The sequence below is a fragment of the Artemia franciscana genome, chromosome 5 (assembly GCF_032884065.1).
Source record: "Artemia franciscana chromosome 5, ASM3288406v1, whole genome shotgun sequence".
Classification (NCBI taxonomy): Eukaryota; Metazoa; Arthropoda; class Branchiopoda; order Anostraca; family Artemiidae; genus Artemia; species Artemia franciscana.
In genome coordinates, this window is record NC_088867.1 from 11,460,024 (window position 1) to 11,483,654 (window position 23,631).

Here is a 23,631-nt window from a genome sequence, read left to right on the forward strand (position 1 = left end):
GAATCGAGAAAGATTTCAGATCGGTCGGAATTAGATAATAAGTCAGTGTTCATGTCACCGGCGAGAACCCATTTGGTATTTTGTTTTGAAAGGTCGCTAAGTAGTGTTCGTAGGCGATTACATGCTTGTGAAAAACTAGACAATGACTGCACATTCTTTTTATTACAGAGGAAATAAATGTTTATAAATGCGGTATCACCACATTTTATCGCTAAGATGTTAGCGTCGCTTTGCAATAATATCGGCTGAGTCTTGTGTCTGAAATAGATGGCCAGACCTCCTGATGGTCTTCCACGGGTTTTTTGGGCGGCTCTCAAGAAGGTATAATGGGTCCGAGAACGCTTTAGGCTATCAACATTCACTTTAGAGAGAAGGTGCTCCTGTAGAAACACAATATCATTTTCAAGTAGCTCACTTATCAGTAGATCCTTGTCTTTTGTACCATTAATATTAAGGGAAACAAAGCTAAACGGAGTTTGAGCATTCATTTATTAGCGTTGTTGAGAGACGATCGGAGAACTTTGCATTTCAGGCTAAAACTTACGTGTTCCATAGTGCAATTTGCACATTTTGGTGAGGCTTGGCAAGGGTTTTCCTTGGAATTCACATGAGGGCCAGAACATCTGGAACACTTGGGATGTGCTGGTGAGCTGGGACAAGCTCCAATCAGGTGATCAGTACTTTGACAGCGAAAGCATCGACGCGGAATGGATTGAAAGGGCTTAGCGCGAAAAATTTCATATCCAATACGGATTCCCGACTCCAGAACCGCATTCAGAACGGTTTTGTCGACGAACTCGAGGCGAAAAGTACGAGAGTCGCCGATTTGACTAGCACTAATAAGTCCTTCCACTGAGGCCTCCAAATCAGCTCTTGAATAATTATGGGGTATATCCCGGACCACAGCTAAAGGCTTTTTATCAATCACTCTGGCTCCAACGTTAGGGATGGAGCTAGTAACAGCTTCAGCAAGCGAGTCGGCTGAGCGCTTATCGCGTACCATCACAACCCAGCTTTTGCTATGTGGCTTAGATTTTAGACTTATGATTCCGTCGTGACCATCCAACGTTTCGAGCTTCTTCATGCGAAGGATAGGGTCGCTGAGCTCCGGGGGTGGGTTTCTTACAACGACAGCGTAGGATGGTTTTTTCGTATTTTGAGTAGGGGCTACAAGCTTAGACTGTCCCTCTGTAACCTTGGACGCAATATCACGCAGCTGTTCAAGGCAAGAATTCACCTTGGCACTGAGGGTACTGAAGGCATCGACAGGGATCATTGGCACTTCGCTGGGACATTTGATAACAAAGTCCGGAAGCTTTATGTTCTGGGAATCGCACTTTACAAGCGAAGAAATAATGTCCGAAGCACAGTTTAATGCAGCATTGGCTCCTTCGCGCTTCGATGGGACTTCATTCGGAAAAAGATTTAAAAAAAGCAATTTACGGGTCTCACCAAGAGAAGAAGACTCGAAGAAATCGGCCAAGTACTCTTTTATCGTATCGGGCGAAACTCCTTTTGCAAGATTTTTCTGTACAAAGCACAGGATAGGATTGTAGAAAAGTTCATTTTCGCACCAATTGCCAATTCCCATTTTCTCTAGATTGAAGGTTCACTTGCGAGAGAAGTAAGGGAAGCGTTGGAGGCTGCCTACCTTGTCCCCGCAATTTAAGGGACAAGCCCGGCGGGTACCACGGCTCTTGCAAACAGATCTCCCCCACCCTTCTGCTTACTTTTCTCCTCTCACTTTTATCGTAACGCAATCGTCTATAATATCGGAAATTATAATTATTTTTGCAACTGCTTAATCCTGACCTATATCATATATAGTTCATGAAAAAATCGATAAGAGAAATCACTGTTCCCAAGGGAATTTTCACTCAAGTCTGAAAATAATCCGCTTATTTATAATTCTTTGGATACTGAATTAATTATTATGAAAAAATTGGCTATATGTCAGGTAGAGACGATAATCCTGTACCAAATATTAGTGATAGGTTCAATCCAAATATAGGTCCTCACACCTTGAACTCTGAATCAATACACCTTGAACTCTGAATCAATAACTCTCACTAAAGTGAGAGTTCTAAAGCACAAGATCCTTTTAAACATTAAATTTCATAAAGATTTGAGCACCCGTTCATAAGTTACTAATACCTCATTTTTTTCTAATTTTTCCAAATTACTCCCTCCCCACCCAACTCCACCAAAAAGAGCGGATCCGTTCTGGTTATGTCAGTCACGTATCTTGGACTTGTGCGCATCTACAACTCTTCCCACCAAGTTTCATCCTGATCTCTCCGCTTTAAGCGTTTTCCAAGATTTCCGGTTCCCTCTCCCCTCATTTTTTCTAATTTTTCAGAATTAACCCTCTCCCCTCCAACTCCCCCAAAAGAGCGGATCCATTCTTGTTATTTCCATCACGTATCTAGGGCTTGTGCTTATTTTTTCGACCAAGTTTCATCCTAATCCCTCCACTCTAAGCGTTTCCCAAGATTTTAGCCCCCCCCCCAATGTCACCGTATCCGGTCGGAACTTAAAATAAGAGCTCTGAGACATGATATCCTTCCAAACATCAAATTTCATTAAAATCCGATCACTCCTTCGTAGGTTAAAAATACATTTTTTTTTTGGTTTTTCAGAATTAACCGCCCCCCCCCCCAACTCCCCCAAAGAAAGCGGATCTGTTACGGTTATATCAATCACGTATCTAGGACGTGTGCTTAATTTTCCCATATAGTTTCATCCTGATCCCTCCACTCTAAGCGTTTTCCAAGATTTTAGGTCCCCCCAACTCCCCCCGATGTCACCGGATCCGGTCGGGATTTAAAATTAGAGCTTTGACACGCAATATCCTTCCAAACATCAAATTTCGTTAAGATCCGATTACCCGTTTGTAAGTTAAAAATACCTCATTTTTCTAATTTTTCCGATTTTCCGTCCCCCCACTATCCCCCAGGTGATCGAACCGGGGAAACGAAAATTTCCAATTTAATCTGGCGTATATATGCCTGCCAAATTTCATCGTTCTAGCTAACCTGGAAGTGCCTAAACTAGCAAAACCGGGGCAGACAGACAGACCGACCGACCAACAGAACTTGCGATCACTATATGTCACTTGGTAGATACCAAGTGACATCATAATTCAGCTTGTATTCAATTTTCATGTTCAGCTTTTTCATCTTGCACTGATGGTGAGGCTAGTGGCTTTTGATTCTTATTATGCTAAATCCCTTGTACATGTTAAAGCACCAAAGAATCCCTTGTACCCAATAAAGAACAAACAAACAGGGAATACTGTAACTAGCTAGGTATTTCGAAGAAAAAAAAAATAGCAGCCTGACTGTCTAGGCGTAGATTTACAGCTTGAAAATTAAACCCCAACAGCGTTTGACAACGCCAACAGCGTTTGAGTACCACCAATAAATTTTCTCATAGCAGGGGGGGGGGCGTACTACCCGTTTTGTTCTACAAGGATTTAGACAGGAGCATTTCTCGTTTTTTCTTTTGATACATTTTAATGTCTTCTTGTTTCCTATAGAGGAAGAGGGAGGGGCGTCAAACAAACACACTTAGAAACAACAGGGTAAATTTTCTTCAAGACAGTGGAATTCAATTTAGTGGATATTTCAACCCTTTGTCGAAGGGTCATCTTCAGCGCAAAACTAAAAATGTTTTTCGAAACTAATAAATAGCCCTAGGATTATTCCTTCGACGAAGCTCAACCAGGACTGATAAATACATAAAATGATGTGAGATGATAAGATTCTTTTAAACGAAATGAAATAATTAAATACAAGCTTTCAAAGCTAATCTTACTTTTTTGGCAGCAAGCCTTAAAAGTCTTTTTGTAACAGCTTCCTAGCTATTACCTATTGGTTTAGTAAAATATTTAGTTAGATCAGGGCTTCTTAAACTTTTGTAATTCCCGACCCCATTTATGATTGCGAGTTTCTTAACGACCCCAACAAATATTTTTTGATGATATATTTATTAGGTAACAATATACATATCCATATGAAAATATATAAATTTAGAATTCGTTCTGAAACGTATAAAAATCTAAAATTGAAATTGCACGAAATATTAAGTAAAATGCAACAGGCAAAATGATCTAACTGTTAGATCATTTTTAACGAATCTAATGAATATTCTCCAAAATCCCTATTAAAGAAACAATATGATTTATTTTGAGTCTAATTTCAACTGATTCCCGAACTACCTGTTTGATGCCCAAATCAATACTAGTCAGAGAGTATTTCTGGCCTTTTGGCCCAAGATCACCATTTTGGCTTTTTCCTGGCAGTACTCATAACTTATGAAGGCCAAAAGGCTTTACTGGGAATAATTTCCTGTGTTATTGTATATAGGCTATTCATGAATGAAATTATCTTATGGCAATGACAGTACCTTATAAAACAAAAATAACCTAAAAAACCAGGAACAATTTCAACAAATGTAAAGCAAAATCCTTACTCGTATGCTTAAACAATAAACTATGGTTAAGTTCTGTAAAAAAAAAAAAAAGAAGGAAATTTTGTCAAGCAAAAATAACCAAGCAACATTACTATACAACTTCGAGCTGGTAGCTCTTATTGAAAGTAATACCTTAGAATCTTTCCCCCCAAAAATCATCCCTTGAGTTTCTTTTTGTCTTTATTTTATCATTACTTTGGATTCAGAAATTATTTATTTACCATCATTATTTATATTAGATGCTTGAACATGCTGACTAAAACTTGGATCATTTATTTTTTATTATCATCTTCCTGGAGCAGCGTAAGCTTCCAAAAGCCCATGACATATTGCATTTTTGTTGTTGTAACTCTATTTCCTCATTATTTAATTATATGTATGCATTTAATTAACGATGATTCTTGACTACTTCCATTGACCCTGTAGTGTCTTGCAACAGCTGAGCTTGAAATCTGGGTCCCATATTACCATGGTGAGGTCAAACTCACTGGGCCATCATAAGCTTAATGCAATATCTACATAAATAATACTGCATACTACATATAGTATGTATATATGGTATATGCCTATAGAATATGTAGCATACACATTTACTACTACTGCATGTTTAGATACTATATAAATAATACTACATGCATATGTAGCGTATGCATACCGTATATGTAGTGTATACATATACTACTACATACTGCATATTTAAACTACACAAATTTAATGATATATAAATTTATAGGATAGTCTCAACTCCTGTAAAAATCTACCTTTGGCATCCTAACTTTAAACCCAGGACTATTGAGAAATACCATGTCAATAATAATAAATAACATTCAGACCTTAAATGTTCGTACTTCCAGACACCCTCATCCTGAGAATCTGGGGGGGTGAGGATGTCATCAATAGCTGAGGGATCCTTCCTAATTAACTGTTGAATATATTGCTGTACAGCAAGTGTACTATCCATATCTTCAAATGCCTCCTCTGGCCATTTGTAAAAATCCTTAAAATAAATATTAAATAAATAATAAAAAATAAATAAATATTACAGCCAATCAAGACAAAGCAAGGAATAGCCAAGCCATGTAGAAATATAAGAGAGACCAAATGCTGGGTTCAGTATTTAAGCTGATCTTGCCTAGTAAAGTGATAGCACATATTGTTATTCCAAAAAAAGAAATTATAAACAAAACAAGGTTTGTTTACTAAATATGGTGAGTAAGCTAGTTGGACTATACTTAGAGAAAAGGAAGACAGTTTTTTAAATCCCTTTTGAAAAATAACTTTAATTTCACATTATTCCCGGTAGAAAGTATAACCACTAGGGTATTGGACGCCTGGGGAAGTTCTTATTACAAGAACAAACCTGACAATGGATATATCTTTCCATTGAAATTATTATTGTATTTTTTCTGCAGCAATGCCTAGCATGAAGCAATTAAAATTCGAAATTAACCTCACAACTATCAAATGGGCTATCAAATCTTTCTCTGAAAGCTCAGAACCAACTCATTTGTCAACAAACAGATTGTGTTTTAGAAACTTCTACTTTTGTCAAGGCTTTCAAACTTCATGGGGTGTTTTAATCTCAACCAGCAGACAATTTAGAAAAAAAAACATGAGGGGGCTGGAAGGGGGAAAAGAATTTTCCCAAAGTCTTAACTTATCTAGAACTTTGTTTTCATACAAGCAATGGTAGTATGATAATTATCAGAAAAAATACATTAAAAAAAACTGAAAAATAAGTATATACAAAATTATTTATCTTTTTAATACTAAAAATGTATTGTGTAAAATTGAAGAATCTCAAATCCATGAAAAATCATGTTATTTGTTGATTATATTTATGAATATAAGATCTGACATCATTTTGACCAATCATGGCAAAAAAAAGTTTTATTAGAAGAGAAACAGGCCTTAAGTAAGTGAAAAGACAGAAACAAGAAAAAAGCATAAATATTTTGTCTTTCTCAAACAAAGCGACTGACCTCATAACATAATCAAAATAAATGGAAAGAACCACAACAAGAAACAAGAAGAAGAGGAAAAATAAATCATAGAAAATAAGGAGAGACAATTGAAACGTGAAAAAAAAAATTGAAAGGAAAAGAAAATAATCCAGATAGTAAAAAAATGAAAAAAGTGAAAAATGAAAAATTATTTTACAAAATTGATTTTATTTTTTGAAATTAGTATTCTTAATTTAATTAGATTAAAAAACTTCTAAATACCCAGCAACCATGTTTTAATTCCTTTTGAAAACTCAGAGATCTTTAACAAGATATTCAACTAAACAAGTTTATAACTAAAAGCTATTATTCAAATAATAATATGATTATCTCAAATTTTGTTTGTTATTTCAATGTACAACAACTGCAATATAAAAAAAGAAAATATAAATTGAACTACATTTTTACATACTTTCTAATCTATTATAGGATGGAGTTTGAGCAAATATAGACTTCAAATTTATAATGAAATTGGCAAGTGTATTAAATAAATATCAGTTTTAGTTCTGTTTTAACTTCAGAGGAATCTGAAGTCAACTAATAGTAACAGATACCTGAACTTCCACTCAGAACATCTAGCATCCATAAAAATAAGAGTTATAACATTTGTTTTACGTGAGGTATCAAGAGTATTGGCCCCCAAACAGTTGACAAGGATGGTTGGGGCTTATGTGGGTATAACTCTAGAAAGTAAAGTTCTCTGGGTTTATCCTTAGAGTATGTTGATTCTGAATATCCTTATATGTAAATAGATGTTATTCATGGGCTGGTTTAGCTTTCCATTCAATATTCATGACAAGCAGAAATTTGCCAGACCAGGATTCATCAGAAGAATTCAGACTTCATGCTAACAGATGGAAAGCAAATCTAGACTGAAAGTGAAAGTTGTTCTAAGCTAGTAATTTTTTTCTGCAGAAAATTAAATTTAATCAGCTCCTACCTTTAAAAAAACATACAAGTTTCACTGTTCTCTCTTCTTCTTCTTCTTATTCAGCAGACGGGCTTTTCAGTTGATACTATTTAGCCCTTTTCCTTTTGGCTCACTCTGTGAGATCGACAGAGCTATGGAGCTGGTTAATCTTATATGATTTGTATCTGCTCAGATTTCTTGAAGTATATCTTTTGATACCAGTAGTTGAATTATAAGAGAGTATATATTGATCTCTGTGCTCTGCGGGAGAGTATGGTCAGCAAGACTCTTAGCTGTTAGTGGAATTTTGTGGTGTTTGAAGCATTCTAACATTTTACATCGCAGGGTATACTGTGTATCTCTCTATTTCTTTTTACAGATTAAATTTATGGTAATGTCCAGGAGCTAGTCTTAAAGGCCAGATAAGGTGGATTCAGGCACCAGGAGGGGGCAGGGATCCAACTGCTACGGTAGTACCTGTTATATGTGCAAAAAATGAATAAAAACCAAATGGTGTTATTCTTTTGTTCTTACTGTACCTAATTTACAAAAAGGACTTTGCACTAAGATACCCAAAATTTTATCAAACGGATCTGAAAACTGAGCCACATCAAATACCGGTGGTAAATTTTTGGTTATATTCCTTTTTTCTTATTTCTTTCCTGTCGTATTTTGGGGATCATGAAAGGCAGTGTTCTGGGCTTTGCCCTAGCTTTATCCTCCCTTTAGTGACCTCAAAGGAAATGGGTATTCTGTTAACTATTGGTGAAATAATAGCATTGGATAAAAATGACCTGCAAGTCCTTAAAATCTATTCCCCCTCCCCAAATTTTTTGACAAAGCATGCCCCTGCTGCCAGAAGTCACCCTGGCAGATGAGATAAAGCAAGAGTTTAGTAAAAGGTGGAGTTCTATTTTTAATGACTAGAAGTAGGCTAGTAAAGAAATAATAGAGGTAGACTTTAAAATTAAAAATACCACCCGTATTTGATGGGGCTCAATTTCCAGATCCGTTTGATAAAATTTTGGGTATCTTAGTGCAAAGTCCTTTTTGTAAATTAGGTACATTAAGAACAAAAGAATAACACCATTTGGTTTTTATTCATTTTTTGAACATATAACAGGTACTACCGTAACAGTTGGATCCCTGCCCCCTCCTGGTGCCTGAATCCACCTTTAGGCCACCTTATCTGGCCTTTAAGACTAGCTCCTGGACATTACCATAAATTTAATATGTAAAAAGAAATAGAGAGAACAGTGAAACTTGTATGTTTTTTTAAAGGTAGGAGCTGAATAAATTTAATTTTCTGCAGAAAAAAATCACTAGCTTAGAACAACTTTCACTTTCAGTCTAGATTTGCTTTCCATCTGTAAGCATGAAGTCTGAATTCTTCTGATGAATCCTGGTCTGGCAAATTTCTGCTTGTCATGAATATTGAATGGAAGGCTAAACTAGCCCATGAATAACATCTATTTACATATAAGGATATTCAGAATCAACATACTCTAAGGATAAACCCAGAGAACTTTACTTTCTAGAGTTATACCCACATAAGCCCCAACCATCCTTGTCAACTGTTTGGGGGCCAATACTCTTGATAGCTCACATAAAACAAATGTTATAACTCTTATTTTTATGGATGCTAGATGTTCTGAGTGGAAGTTCAGGTATCTGTTACTATTAGTTGCCTTCAGATTCCTCTGAAGTCAAAACAGAATTAAAACTGATATTTATTTATTACACTTGCCAATTTCATTATAAATTTGAAGTCTATATTTGCTCAAACTCCATCCTGTAATAGATTAGAAAGTATGTAAAAATGTAGTTCAATTTATATTTTCTTTTTTTATATTGCAGTTGTTGTACATTGAAATAACAACAAAATTTGAGATAATCCTATTATTATTTGAATAATAGCTTTTAGTTATAAACTTGTTTAGTTGAATATATTGTTAAAGATCTCTGAGTTTTCAAAAGGAATTAAAACATGGTTGCTGGGTATTTAGAAGTTTTTTTTTATCTAATTAAATTAAGAATACTAATTTCAAAAAATAAAATCAATTTTGTAAAATAATATAAGCTTTTTTAATTTTTTTTACTATCTGGATTATTTTCTTTTCCTTTCAATTTTTTTCACGTTTCAATTGTCTCTCCTTATTTTCTATGATTTATTTTTCCTCTTCTTCTGGTTTCTTGTTGTGGTTCTTTCCATTTATATAGTAATATATTGTACTGGCATGTTAATAAATTGAGAGAGAACAGTCAATTTGACCTTGTCCCTGTTAAATATAGGAAGGGGCCTTGAAAATGAGGCAGTCGCTGTAGTAGTACTAGCAATATGTACACAGTGCCTTTTGGTTACTTCAAAATCCTCACTAACATACCTGAAAGTTCTAACATAATGCTCATATGGGTTCACAAGGTATTGCTAATACACCCTTTTGCAACTGCAGACATAGCGAATTGATTTAGTTCAACTTCCCCATCTGCATTCCTCTGAGTTTCCACCTTAAACCCTTAGCTTTAATAGTGATTTTAGTAGTAGAAGTAGCAGTCATAGCAATAGTAGTAGGATACACATTTTCCTTTTTTGTTGGTCTGTAAGTTTCAACATAATACCCTAAACCATTTCCCAAACATTGATGGTATACCCTTTTTACAAGCTCTAAGAACATAGTGTTTTGATTTAGCTAGACATTCCCCAGAATATTCCAAAAGAGCTTTACCTTAATACCCTTACCCTTTTTAAAAGCCAAGAATCAAACACAGGGCTATATCTAGGATTTGGGGGGGGAGGGGTACATTTTTTTTAAATGCATCAAAAATCTATATATATTCATTTTCGTTATGTTTCTACAAGTAGAAAAAATTTTTGGGATGGAGGTTCAAACCCCCTTCCCTGCTAGATACAGCCTTGATCAAAATGCCTCCTGCGTAATTTGTTATGCATACAACAAATATTGTTGTCTATGGGCCCAGGTCTACAATACCATCATTATCTTTACCTTAGCCCATTTTGGTGTATTTTTACAGGTACAGATAAACTGAAATTATGCTCACTTTACAACAAATATGCAAAGTTTTTGCTATGTTTACCACTGTGGACAAGCAACAGGTATGTTACATGCCAGTACAGTATTACCAACCCCAGAGAAGCAATTCTGTTGCAAATTGACTGATATAATTCATCTATCAAGACCCACCTGTGGGTCAATGTTTCACAGCAGTAGTTTGCATCTGTTTCTGATTGTTTTGTTTGTGTCAGATGGATTAGTGTCTTGTACTTATTTTTGTTTTCTTTTTCGTGCTCCATCTGTTTTTCCATTGATGGGTATTAAATACATTCATTCATATAAGGCTCATATTTTGGTAAGTTTTTAATGTAATGAATTCTAGGCAACCTGCTTTTCATAATTCTCTGTGGCAGTTTCCATAATTTTGTTACCAGAGCATTATGTTTTCATGATATTTTAGTATATTTCATTCTGATTAACCTAACTTCACTTCTTGAGGGTGGTTAGGATATATAATAAGTATCAAATATTGTACTGGAATGTTAATAAATTGAGAGGGAGTAGTGAATATGTTTTTTTTCTAGATAAAGTTAGAAATAAGGCCACAATTAGTAACAAGGAAAGAATAAAAGAGATGGGCAGAAATTTTTTGAGAACATGATAAATCAGTATAGAGTTACAGGAAAAGACAGAGAGGAAATGAAAGTTCTTCACACTTTGGATGTGAAGTAATGATAGAATTAAAAATAATAAGGCCCTAGGTGCTGATAGTGTGGTAAATGAGTGTTTTAAATATGATGGCTATGCAATTAAAATTAAATTATCAAAGTTAATAAAATGTGACTTTTGAAAAAGAGGAAGTACCAAGATATCATAGGGAAACCCTGATTAAACCCCTGTATAAGAAAGATAATAAGAGTGAATATGGTAATTACAGAGGTCTTAGCATGATCTCTGTAGATAGCAAACTAATTGATATGATGATACTTTTTAGACAAAGACATGCTGTATACAGTTTAGAGAAGGGTAGAGGATGTACCAATCATATTTTTCTCTTAGGTTAATAATTGAGAGGCCTGAGTCATCAAACACTCTGGTAAAATTCTAGTTTAGCTACTTTTTGCAATCTTGGAAGTTAGGCAACTGAAACTTTCAGGGATAGGTCTACAGACTATAGTATGTCCTGAGAAGGTATTTTGAAGTACCTAGCTCTACTCCTCTCTGTCTAGAGGGTAGTGACCTTTGATGGCCTTTAAAATCTCTGTGTCATGAAAGTTGAAACTTATAAAACAGGTTTTCTTATTAAATAAAGTACAAGAAAACTGTTTTCAGCTTCACAGCTTTGCTCAATCCCAATTTATGAGGTTTCAAAGATATACAAATATGTACCCTAAATTTAGCAAAAGAATCATTGAGGTGGCTTAAAATTCTACTCAGAAAATAGGAATTGCATTTTCAAAACTCAAACCAGACAAAAAGAAACTGATAGGCTAACTTGAAAATTAAGTTAATAATTTGCTTTGTCAAAATTTTAATAGCTATAGACCTGTCAAGTAGGCAAATTTTTAAGACTTAGAATAGCATTAACATGGAAGCTTGGTAAGACCTTCCAAGAGTATTTTTTTTTGCCCTGGATTTAATCACTGAAAGTTTCATTTTCTAAACAACCCCTTTAAAAGATAGCAAAAAGTAGCCAAACTAAAATTTCATCAACACCTTTAGTCCTCAGGTTTATAGATTATGAGCAAGCATTTGATTCAGCAGACAGAAGAGCTTCAGCAAAGGTCTTATCCTTACATAGTCTACCAGACAAATACATTAAAGTGACTGGGACTATGTATAAGAATAGGCTGACACTGCTTTGGTTAGGGTAGAATATAAGGTTAGTACATTCCAGGGTTATTTTTAGGAAACAGCCCAAAGCACTTCCCTTCCTCACTAAGGAAGTTAAGAAGCTGATTAACCAGAAATCTAGAGCTTGGAAACAGTATATGAAGAAGAGGAACCAGGAGACCCTGTCATTTTATAAGGCAGTATGGAATCGTGTAACACACTCTGTAAAAAAAACTGAAATCTGCCAACGAGGAAAATTTGGCTTCTGAGATCAAGTTAAACCCAAAATCTTTTTGGAGACATGTCTCTTCTAAAAACCCAAATCATCCTACTATTCCTGACCTTGTTGACCACAGTGTATTACACTCATCTCCAATAGATAAGGCTGACATTCTAAATGCACAATTTGCTTCTGCCTTTACCCAAAATGCAGGGACCTCCTCACCAGATCCTCCATTGTATGAAGTGCTTTTCCCTATGCCTGATCTGTCAGTAGGTGAATTAATGGTTTTCAATAGCCTTGAGAAGCTTGATGTAAATAAGTCAAAGGGACCAGACAGTGTTCATCCACATCTTCTTAGGGAGTGTCAAAAAGCTCTCAGCTACCCCCTGTGCATGCTTTTCCAGTTATCTCTTCAAAATGGGGAACTACCGCATGATTGGAAAACATCTTATATAACCCCGACCCATAAAAAGGGACAAAGAGATTCAGCAGAGAATTACCGTCCCATAAGCATCACCTCTGCAGTTGTTAAGGTGCTTGAGAGATTTGTTAATAAAGCTCTAATTGAACATCTTGAGGTCAATAATATCCTTTCCACATCACAACATGGTTTCAGATCTGGTAGATCTGTGGACACTAACCTTATCCAAACATATGAATTAGTGACTACACTGCTTGATGAGGGTTTTCCTGTTGACGTGATTCTTCTTGATCTGTCCAAAGCATTTGACAAAGTTTGTCATGAATTCCTCATAATCAAATTGAGGGCTGCAGGTGTCAACGAAGGTGTTGTACAGTGGATTATGGGCTTCCTTTCTGAAAGATCACAGAGTGTCAGAGTTTTTGATTTGCAAGGAACTCCTTATTTCTCTTCTCCCACAACTGTATTAAGTGGCGTGCCCCAGGGCACTATTCTTGGACTACACTTTTCAACTTCTATGTTAACGAATTACCCACCCTTCTTTCAAATCTTATTACCCTTTACACTGATGATTCAAAACTAGTTGGAAAAGCGGCTACTCCCTCTGACCAGCAATCAATTCAAACAGATCTTGATAGTCTAGAAAGATGGGCTAACATGTGGCTTCTGACTTTCAATGTTGACAAATGCCATGTAATTCATTTTGGCAAAAACAACAAGCATCATAAGTATTTCCTTCAAGACAACTTCCTTTCTGCTGTTTCTGATGAAAGAGATCTTGGGGTTATTGTAGATCACCAATTAAAGTTTAGCAGCCATGCTAAGTCTGTTTCATCTTCTGCAAATAAAACCCTTGGTATCATAAAAAGAACCATTTCCAGCCAACACCCTAGAGTTCTTATGAAGTTATATAAGGCGCTTGTATGTCCACGCCTGGAGGTTGGAATGTCATTGGCAGCCCCTTTCTTCAAAAAAGATAGGAAGTTGCTTGAGGATGTCCAGCATCGTGCCACTAAGATGGTTACCAACATGAATAAATTTCCATACAAAGAAAGACTACATCGTTTGAAGCTGCCAACGCTGACATACTGACGGAGAAGGGGTGACATTATTTTAACCAAAAAAATCCTCTCTAAAAATACCCTTCCCAGTCTCTTTGCACAGCCCTTGCATTCTGGTACTAGAGGACATTCTTTGAAGCTCTCCATGCAGCGTTCCACAAGTAGACATAGAAGCCACTTCTTCAGCCAAAGAATCATCAATATGTGGAACCAGCTCTCTGAAGAAACAGTTTCTGCTACTTCAATTGACATATTCAAGTCCCACCTTGATAGGGAATGGCTCTGCCAGGAGTTCCTTTACAATTGGGAAGCTGCAGAGTCCTCCACTAGAGTCTCATCTAACAGCCACAATCTACACCAAACGAATTCTTTTTTTTTCTCATGGAGCATCACAAGGATGGATAATCCTTATATCGCTCCAAGCTGCAATTTAAGGTATTCAAGGTAATTTAAGTAGCTGGTTTTGTAATAAATCAGGATCAAAGGGCAAAATCATAGCAGTTCATATAACTGACTTACCAATAAAGTGAACATACTACTTGATGCCTTTTTTATGCTCTTTATGAATATAATAGTTTGTTCTACCATAAATTCAAACTGAAGCACTTTTTGAGCTCTTAAATATGACAAATTTTCAAAAAATTATGACAGTTTATATACCAACAAAGTGAACATACTACTCAATGCCTTTTTTATGTTCTTTACAAATATAATAATCACTTCTACTGCAAATTTAAATTTGAGCACTTTTTGAGCTCTTAAAAATGACAAATTTTCAATGAAAGTATGAGTTATTGCTTGTTTTTCACAAAATAATGCTATATTTTTTCAGTGCCATCTTTTTCTGGTCTTTTCCAAAAGAATAATGCTTTATTTTCTCAGTGCTAAAATTGTTTATTATTAGGTTAGTTTAGGTTAGGCTAAAAAGTGCTTAAATTTGAATTTACAGTAAAAGCAATAATTAAATTTGTAAAGAGAATAAAAAACAATGGTAAAATTAGTTAATTGACTTCTTGCTATCTTGGAAAGGGTTTAGGTTAGGAAAATGAAACTTTTAGGGATGGGTCTACAAGCTGAAGTGTGTCCCAAGAAGGTACTTTAAAGTACCCACCTCTACTCCTTCTCCCTCTAGAGGGCCCTGAAATTTGCCCACATGACAGGTCTATACCTATTGAAATTTGGACAAAACAACATTTACCTTAATTTTCAGTTACTAGTTACTTTTTCTCTGCCTTTACTTCTGAAAATGATATTCCTGTTATTTGAGTAGAATTTAGAACCACATCAATGTTTTTTTTTTCTTTACTTTAACCTGTAGACCCTTCATTTTTTTCACAGACATAGCTATTACCCTCAAAAACTAAAACTTTTGAAATAGGAAAAGAGCCTTTAATCACATTCTTTACCATTTGCAATCATAAAATAGTCTAATATCTTCATTTTTTCAACATAGCAAGAAGTCAATTAACTGAATTTTACCAAAACTTTTCCTGGACCTAGATTATATGATGAGTATTAGAGGTTTTGACAGTTCAGGGTGCTAGAACAGGTTTGAAAAAAACATCAAAATCTAAGTTACTAAGGCTAGGAACAAGTAAAGATGAAAAGGTGTTATTGGGTAGCACTAATGTTGATCAAGTGGAAAGCTTTACAGACCTTGGTAGCATCAAGTGGAATTAGTAAAGACCTGGTTTCTAGGAGTATAATGGGAGAAAGGTTGAGGTGGCTAGGACACTTTCTGCAGATGAAGAGTTCCTTTTCAGCCAACCGCCTTGAGCTAAACGGAAATCAGGTTGTCCATGGTTTGAAGGATATTGCAAAGAAACATAGGATAAGAGAATGGAAACTGTGTTGTTTCTAGTAGCCTGGCCTATATGGAGTAGGCCTCTGTTAGAAAGAAACTTACAACAGCTTTTGTACCAGGTCTATTTGTTCTTTTAAAAGGTTTCTTCTCAACCTCTACAGGCAAAGAAGTTACGGCACTTGTCATAGTAGAAAAATAATCCTCCTGTTTCTCAAATGCTTACTTCGTTTTCTTCTTCAAAACTTTACTCTCTTTGTTAAAAACACTAAGAGTTGCGTTTGATTCACTGTTCAAGTTGACTGAAACAATCATTCCAACGTTTTATTTGCGATTCTTAGTTCAAACTGGCTTTTTTCTTATGTAGATGGATAGGTTTTTTTCTTTTACTGGGTGGATGGGGTTAAAATTGGTGCAAACAGTATTACTGGCTTTTATATAAAGTGAATATACCACTCGAAGGAAAGAGCACAAAAGGGATTGAATTTGTCATAGCTTGGAGGTTTGCCCCTTCAGTCTGTTTAAAGAAAATATATTCATAATTAAAGCTTTGTTAATTTCAATCTTAAGGGTGACCTACATTTGTGACACTTCATTAAATGGTTGTAAAGGGATACTTTTATTTATTCGTCTTGTTTGTTTTCTACATGATTGTTTTTTTGAATCTTTAAATTGATATAAAGTTCTTACAAATTAATTAATTCATACAACAGTTCCATTTGCAAGTTTTGACCTACTTTGTAACCCCTGGTCTCAAAATTGCATATAAATTTATTGAAGCCAGGAAACATAGAACTCCTGTCTGTTTAAAAGAAAATGAATGAACATAAGTAGGTTTTAACACACTAAATTCCTAAGGCCATGGCAATTAAAACAAAACAATGATGATTAACTTTAAAATACGTGACAATACATAGATATAACAGTCGCAAAGAAAAACCTTTCACAAAATTTTACTTTTGTACTCGGTTGCCAACCTGAGTGATTGTCCTAAACTCTTAAACTTTGCAAAAAATTCACAAGCCATTTCTTATCACCTACACTCTTGTCTATACATCAACAATTCATTGAAAAGGAAGGCCCACCTTACTGGCATTCTTTGCTTTGTACTTATATTTAATGGTTTTAAAAGAAAGCTTCTATGGCTTAGTCAGAAGCCCGGTAAAAAACCAAGTGGTCCTTTAGCCAAGAAGTGCAATAGGAAGCTAGGAACCAGTCATCCTATGCTTTTGCAAGCCCTTCCTGCTCACTGCTCGGGCCCAACCTTTCAAGGTTGGGCCCGTTCTGGCTGAACCTACATAGTCACATCACTGACCTTTGTCCCAAACCAAATAAACTGATAATGCCAGGAATCAAACAGGTGCCCTTTGGACAAAGTGTTCACAACCTAGAGTGCCAGCCACTTAAGAAGGAACACAAATGTGACCAGAAAACAAAATTATTTGAAAAAAGAAAATATTGGAAAAAAAAACAACTCAAGTCATAGTTCCTATCATTTTTCACTGCTGTCCCATAAACAATATCTATATTACTTAGACAAATTAATTTTGAGACAGTTATCAACAAAACTCTCATCAGGGATTGTATTTAATTAAGATACAATTAGCAATATGAATGCTCAGTTTTGTGATATTCTAGTCTTGAAATAATAAAAAAAAGAAAAATTATATGTTCTATTTGTTTTCCACCAGCTCACTTGAGTAAAATCATTTGTGACAGCAATATACCCATGGTTGGCTTAGAATCCCTCTAAAATGCTTTAAACAGAAGGAATTTTAAAAACAATACTGTTTTTACTGATCAGCAAGAAGAATATTAAAATAACTCTCTAAACTTGGCACTTCTTAGACAATTTTTTTGCACAACTTTAATGGTGTCCTATGTATTCTAAAAAAAAAAATATTAAAATGTGTCAGATGTATTTTGATATAAGATGCCTCAAAGACCTTTAGTTAAATCTATGAAATGAAGGGCCTCGCATTCCTTTACATTTTATGCAACATGTAATAAGAAAAACAATTCAAATTTTTTTCACAAAAGAAGATTAATTAAAAAAATTAACATATTTTTAACAGAAAGCAACTGACATCAATGAAATCAAATAAAACAAAAAATTATGGAAAAATAAATAATATCAGCCATATATTTAACCTACAATCAGGTGGCATGAAATATTATTTCTAAATTCAGAAAAACCCAAAGTGTTATGGCTCAAAGTTCTGTTAAATCAACAGGAATTGTCTTTTCAGAACTAAGGCCACAGAGAAAGAAACTGATAACCAGAAACTGAGGTACCCAAAAATTTCAGGACCCTCTAGAGGGAAAAGAAGTGGAGGTAGGTACTTTAAATACTTTCCTGGGACATACTTTAGCCTCTAGACACATCCCTGAAAGTTTCATTTTCCTAACTGGACCTCTTTCGAAGATAGCCAATGGTAGCCAAAGTAAAATTCCACCCCTACTTTATATTAAAAATCCAGTTTAGACAGCAATCTCAATGAATATAGACTATATAATAAAGGCATTGACCTAATCATTCTAAATGTTTATCAACTAAAAATTATAGGTTGGTTTAGAAACTAAGTCTGTTTGATTTGGTAATATTTGAATAACTCAGCAACGAAATAGCTGCCTTCCTAAGAACCTAAAAATTTCTTCTGATTCCTTATTAAGCTTAGCCTATGCAAGGTGGGCCTAGAACACCAAAAACCCTTTAAATCCAAAGGAATATGCATAATATTACTTACAGGTCACTGAAAAGCTAAGATTATTTCCACTATATACTAAACGATTTCACATTTCTAAATTTTTTTTCCAATGAAGCGTTCGATTGACAATTCTGTGTTGGACTTGCTAGGTCGACTTCTTACTGTAAAATTCTGACTTATCTTTTCTATTTCAGTTGACCTGGGTTCTACAAGTATTGAATAAACGTCTGCTTACGAACCAACAGACTTTTTATATGGTGTCAGAGCCCCTCTAAAAGTCATGGAAGCCAACGCACCATACCCCACAATGGACTGGTCAAGCGATAACCTCAAAGAGGCAAGGTCGAGATTCCAAACACATGCAACCCTCATGTTCCAAGGACCTTTTAGTGGAAAGACTGAAAAAATCCAGTGTGTGTTCTTGCTGATCTGGCTATGAGAAAAAGGGAGAGACATTTTCAGTACATTTACAATATCTGCTGAAGAAACAGACAAAATTGGAGCATACTTATCCAAATTCAGTGAATATTTCAGCCCCGTCAAACACGGTGTTCTCAAGATACCTCTTTCACAAAAGAGAACAACGTGATGGTGAAACAATCGATCAGTACATCACAGAATTAAAGTTATTGGCTCAGAAATGTGAATACTCCACAACAGACTTGAAAGAGGAAATGATAAGAGACAGACTTGTATGTGGTATCTCCTCAGCGAGAGTCAGAGAGAAGCTCCTACAGGCAGGTTCAAATCTGACCCTGTCACAAGCAGTTACTATGTCGAGGGCACATGTAGAAACCCAGGTGCAACTTAGAACAATGTCGCAACCAGGAGCAGCACCCATGGAGGCCAGGATGCATACATTAAACAAGAAGTTGACTTCGTGCAAAAGCCTATAAACATTGTTATTTCTGTCGCGGAGAGTACTCCCCCCTGCATAAATGCCCAGCCAAAGGAAAAGCGTGTAGTAATTGCGACAAGCTAAATCATTTTGCGAAAGTTTGCAAAAGCAACAGAAAATCAGTAAACCTCATAAACCAGGAAGCATGTCGAAATAAAGACGATGATCTCTTTATCGACACAGTGAACATTATTGATTCTGTTAGTTCGGACAAAGGTGAGGACCAACCCTATGTGATCCTTATGGTGATTGGACAAGCCAGAATCACTTTCAAAATCGACACTGGCGCCCAAGCAAACATCATTCCAGAAAGGAATTTCAAGACCCTCAAGCCAAAGCCTGTAGTACGTGAAACGCTACAGATTCTTACTAGTTTTGGTTGCCAGAAAATACCTACGCTTGGAGTCTGCAACCTGACATGTACATACACAAACGGCAGCAGCGAAACTCAGCCCTTCTTCATTGTAAAAGATGCCCCCATACCAATCCTTGGCTTCGATACTAGCAGGAAACTCAACTTAGTCAAGCTGGTCCTCGCAGTCAAGAGCTCAAAGGTCCAGAAATCAACTCTATTTGTCGAAGAATTCCAAGACCTCTTCCAAGGTATTGGTCAGCTCGAAGGAAAGTGCCACATTACGCTGAAAGAAGGAGCTGAACCAAAAGCAGTACCAGCTAGACGCGTCCCAATATCCCTCAAAGACAGCTTTAAGAAGGAACACGATAGGATAGAAAGCCTTGGGGTCGTAGAAAAAGTCTCCCACCTCACAGATTGGGTCAACGCTGCAGTTGTAATTGAAAAGCCTGACAAGAGTCTTCGGGTCTGCATCGACCCCCACGACTTGAATATGGCCATCAAACGACCCCATCATCCAATGCCTACATTCTACAAAGCTGTTTTGAAATATTCCGGCGCTAAGTACTTCACAAAACTTGAAGCTCGCCACGGATATTGGTGGCTTGAACTTGACGAGGATTTGTCCGAATTAACAACGTTCAACACACCATATGACCGATACAAGTTCAAACGGATGCCGTTCGGCCTAATCTCGGCGCAAGACGAATTCCAGCGCCGCTTGGAGGAGGCCTTTGAAGGTATCAAAGGTTTTTCAATCATAGTGGATGACATCATCATATCCGGCCGAACCAATGAAGAGCAGGATTCTAATGTGCGCAGCACGCTTATAAGAGCCCGCGAGAAATGTGTGAAGCTCAACCTTCAAAAATGCGTGTTCAAAAGTGATAGCATCCCGTAGTTTGGACACATAATATCGGAAGCTGGCATCCATCCAAATCCACGTAAGGTTCGAGCACTAAAGGAAATGCGCTCACCATCGACCAAAGATGAACTTCAGACCGTCTTGGGAATGATGAACTATCTGGCAAGGTATATACCCAATCTTTCCTCACTGAACCAACCACTTCGCGAACTGGCAAATTAGCGAGCGTTCAAGTGGAAAGAAGAGCACAACTCGGCATTCACAAACATCAAAGAATCGATTTGTGACTCATTATCATTCTTTGATCCAACATCAGGAAACATCGAGCTACAAGTCGATGCTTCGAAGTTCGGCCTTGGGGCCACCATTCTTCAGAATGGAAAAACTGTATCCTTTGCATCGAGATCGCTTAATCGCTCCGAGCAAAATTATTCACAGATAGAAAAAGAATTATACGCTATCCTCTTCGGCTGCCTGCATTATCACCAGTACCTGTATGGCCAGAAATTCATCGTTTTGTCCGACCACAAACCTCTGCAAGTCGTCCTAAACCGCTCAATTTTGAAGTCGTCACCTAGGCTGCAGCGGATGTTACTGAAAATCCATCCATATGATTTTAAAGTGATATTTCGCCCTGGTAAAGAAATTCCTGTTGCTGACGCCCTATCCCGCTTATATTTCCCTGAAGAGGATACAGAAACGCAAATGGAGATCGAATCGTACGTGCAATGTGTGATGACGCTTCTCCCAATAAGCCCAGACAGGCTTAAAAAGCTAAAAGAAGAGAAAGCAGCTGATCATCAATTGGTTGAGCTCACTAAGACTATCCAAAGTGGCTGGCCCGAATCTAAAAGGTCCGTCCCCACAAACATACTCCCATTTTGGAACGTCAGACACGAGTTAGAAGTCATAGACCAGATCATATTGAAATGCGATCGTTTGGTCATTCCAAAAAATTCCCGCAAGAACATCATAGACCGCATCCATTCATCACACCTGGGAATTGAAAAGACTAAGCAACGAGCTTGCTTTATTGTGTTCTGGCCAGGTATTACAAAGAATGTTGAAGAGCATATCAGACACTGCTATGCGTGTACCAAATATCAAAACTCGAATCAAAAGGAGCCGTTGTTACCTCATGATATCCCTCGCTTTCCTAGGGAGAAGATCGGTTGTGATCTGTTCTACAAGAGTGGAGAACAGTACCTCATCACCATTGACTATTACAGCCGGTTTTTCGAGGTTGATAGAGTCGGTAGCAATGCATACGCCCATCAAATCGTATCATGTTTGAAGAAACAATTTGTGCGGTATGGAATCCCTAGCGACCTCGTCTCCGATAATGGTCCGCAATTCATATCAGCTCTATTTCAGAAGTTCATAAAAGACTGGGAAATAGCTCACAAGACTTCATCGCCAAACTTTCCGCAGTCAAACGGACTTGCGGAAAGGACAATACAAACAGCCAAGGATATCCTTACTAAGACTGATCTCACGGGAGACGATTTCGAGTTGGCCATGCTCGAATAAAGGAACACACCGGTCGATGGACTGGCATCCCCAGCCCATATGCTGATGAGCAGAAACTTGAGATCGATAGTTCCTTGCACTGGAGAACTACTCTCCCCAAAAATCATTCATCATGGCGAGTTCTTGCAGAACCGAAAAAAGCAACAATCATGCCAAGGGAAATACCAAGACAGGTAGTCAACAGAACTAAAACCCCTACAAGTCGGCCAACCAATTCAAGCCCGAATCCAGGGTAAGACATTGCAGTCTGGCACAATCGTGAGAGCAGACAAGCATCCCAGATCATACATAATTGAGCCGAACGAAGGAGGAACCTATCGGCGAAACAAGCGTCACATAAAGGTGCTCTGCCATTCAAACAGGTCACTTGATGCTGCTGAGCTCTGGAAACCTCATATGGTGAATTTAAGGGAAACCCACTTGCCAAAGCTCTTACCTCGTCACCCATAACTGCGTTTGCTGCTCTCGACCCCTCCACCTAAAACGCCTGATCTAAACTCACGGCCGACTTCCCATGATCTTAGTCCAGCATTCCATACGCCAATACCTATAACAAGCACAAGTTGCACGACCCACGCGGATCTACAGGGTGCTCCGTATTCAACCCGTTCAGGTCGATGCGTAAAGCCTGTAAAGAAACTTAACCTGTAAATGTAAAGAAACCATAGAGTGAGTGTAGTAGAGGTGAACTAGAAAAGTGATCCAAGTGCCTTATCGTATATGAAGTATGTATGAGAGTACGAAAAGTGTTAGAGAAGTGAGCCAAGCGCCTTCTCGTATTCTAAGAGTTAAGACCGCTAATCGTAGAGGTGAATTAGAGAAGCGATATAACTGCCTTATCGTATTATGAAGTATGTATGAGAGAACGAAAAGTGTTAGAGAAGTGAGCCAAGCGCCTTCTCGTATTCTAGGAGTGAAGACCACTAATCGAAAGAATTGGTATGGTGATGCATGCCCGATTAAAGTGGGGTGAATTGGTTATGGAATAGTGTTATTTGTTGGTAATATATAGTATGGTTTTTGTACCAGATCACTAGTTTGGAAAAGAAGAAAGATGTAACATTCTGACTTACCCTTTCTATTCCAGTTGACCTGGGTTCTACAAGTATAGAATAAACATCTGCTTACGAACCAACATACTTTTTACATTACTAAATATAACGGCAGCATAAGAAAAAAGTCAACTTTTGCGAGTCGAATCAAACGCAACTCAATCTTAACTTCTATAAAATCATTACCAGATAAAAAAAACCGGCTCTAAGAGCATATTCAAATTAAACAAAAATTGGTCATGGAGTTAAGGTCTATAGCTACTGGTTCAAAGAGGTCTAAAGTTAGTTTAAAATGGTTTAAAGACACCATTCGAGACTTAAAATATGCCCTGGAACACCATCCCATGAAGAGGTATGATAATTTTTCAGTTTAAGATTTCTTCCATAGCCTAATTTTAAAATTTCTGCTAAGCCTAGGGCAGGGCATCCTGTAGCCTACAGATATATAACCTACCAGTTCCTCAAAGGTCACTATCCTTTTGGGAGA

General features: G+C 36.8%; 1 protein-coding gene, 1 long non-coding RNA gene and 1 pseudogene across 3 annotated transcripts in view; 1 reads left to right on the forward strand and 2 right to left on the reverse strand.

Annotated features, from left to right (window-relative positions):
• LOC136026978 (MOB-like protein phocein) overlaps nucleotides 1–15,984 on the reverse strand; it is a 41,525-nt pseudogene extending 25,541 nt beyond the window's left edge.
• LOC136026980 (uncharacterized) overlaps nucleotides 1–23,631 on the reverse strand; it is a 306,126-nt gene that overhangs the window by 52,647 nt on the left and 229,848 nt on the right. The window lies entirely within an intron of this gene.
• LOC136026976 (uncharacterized) overlaps nucleotides 23,342–23,631 on the forward strand; it is a 266,593-nt gene continuing 266,303 nt past the window's right edge. For both annotated transcript variants that reach the window (XM_065703847.1, XM_065703848.1), the window contains exon 1: nucleotides 23,342–23,496. In XM_065703847.1, the coding sequence (XP_065559919.1) occupies nucleotides 23,384–23,496 (113 nt within the window). In that variant the 5' untranslated portion in view covers nucleotides 23,342–23,383. The remainder of the gene's footprint in view (nucleotides 23,497–23,631) is intronic.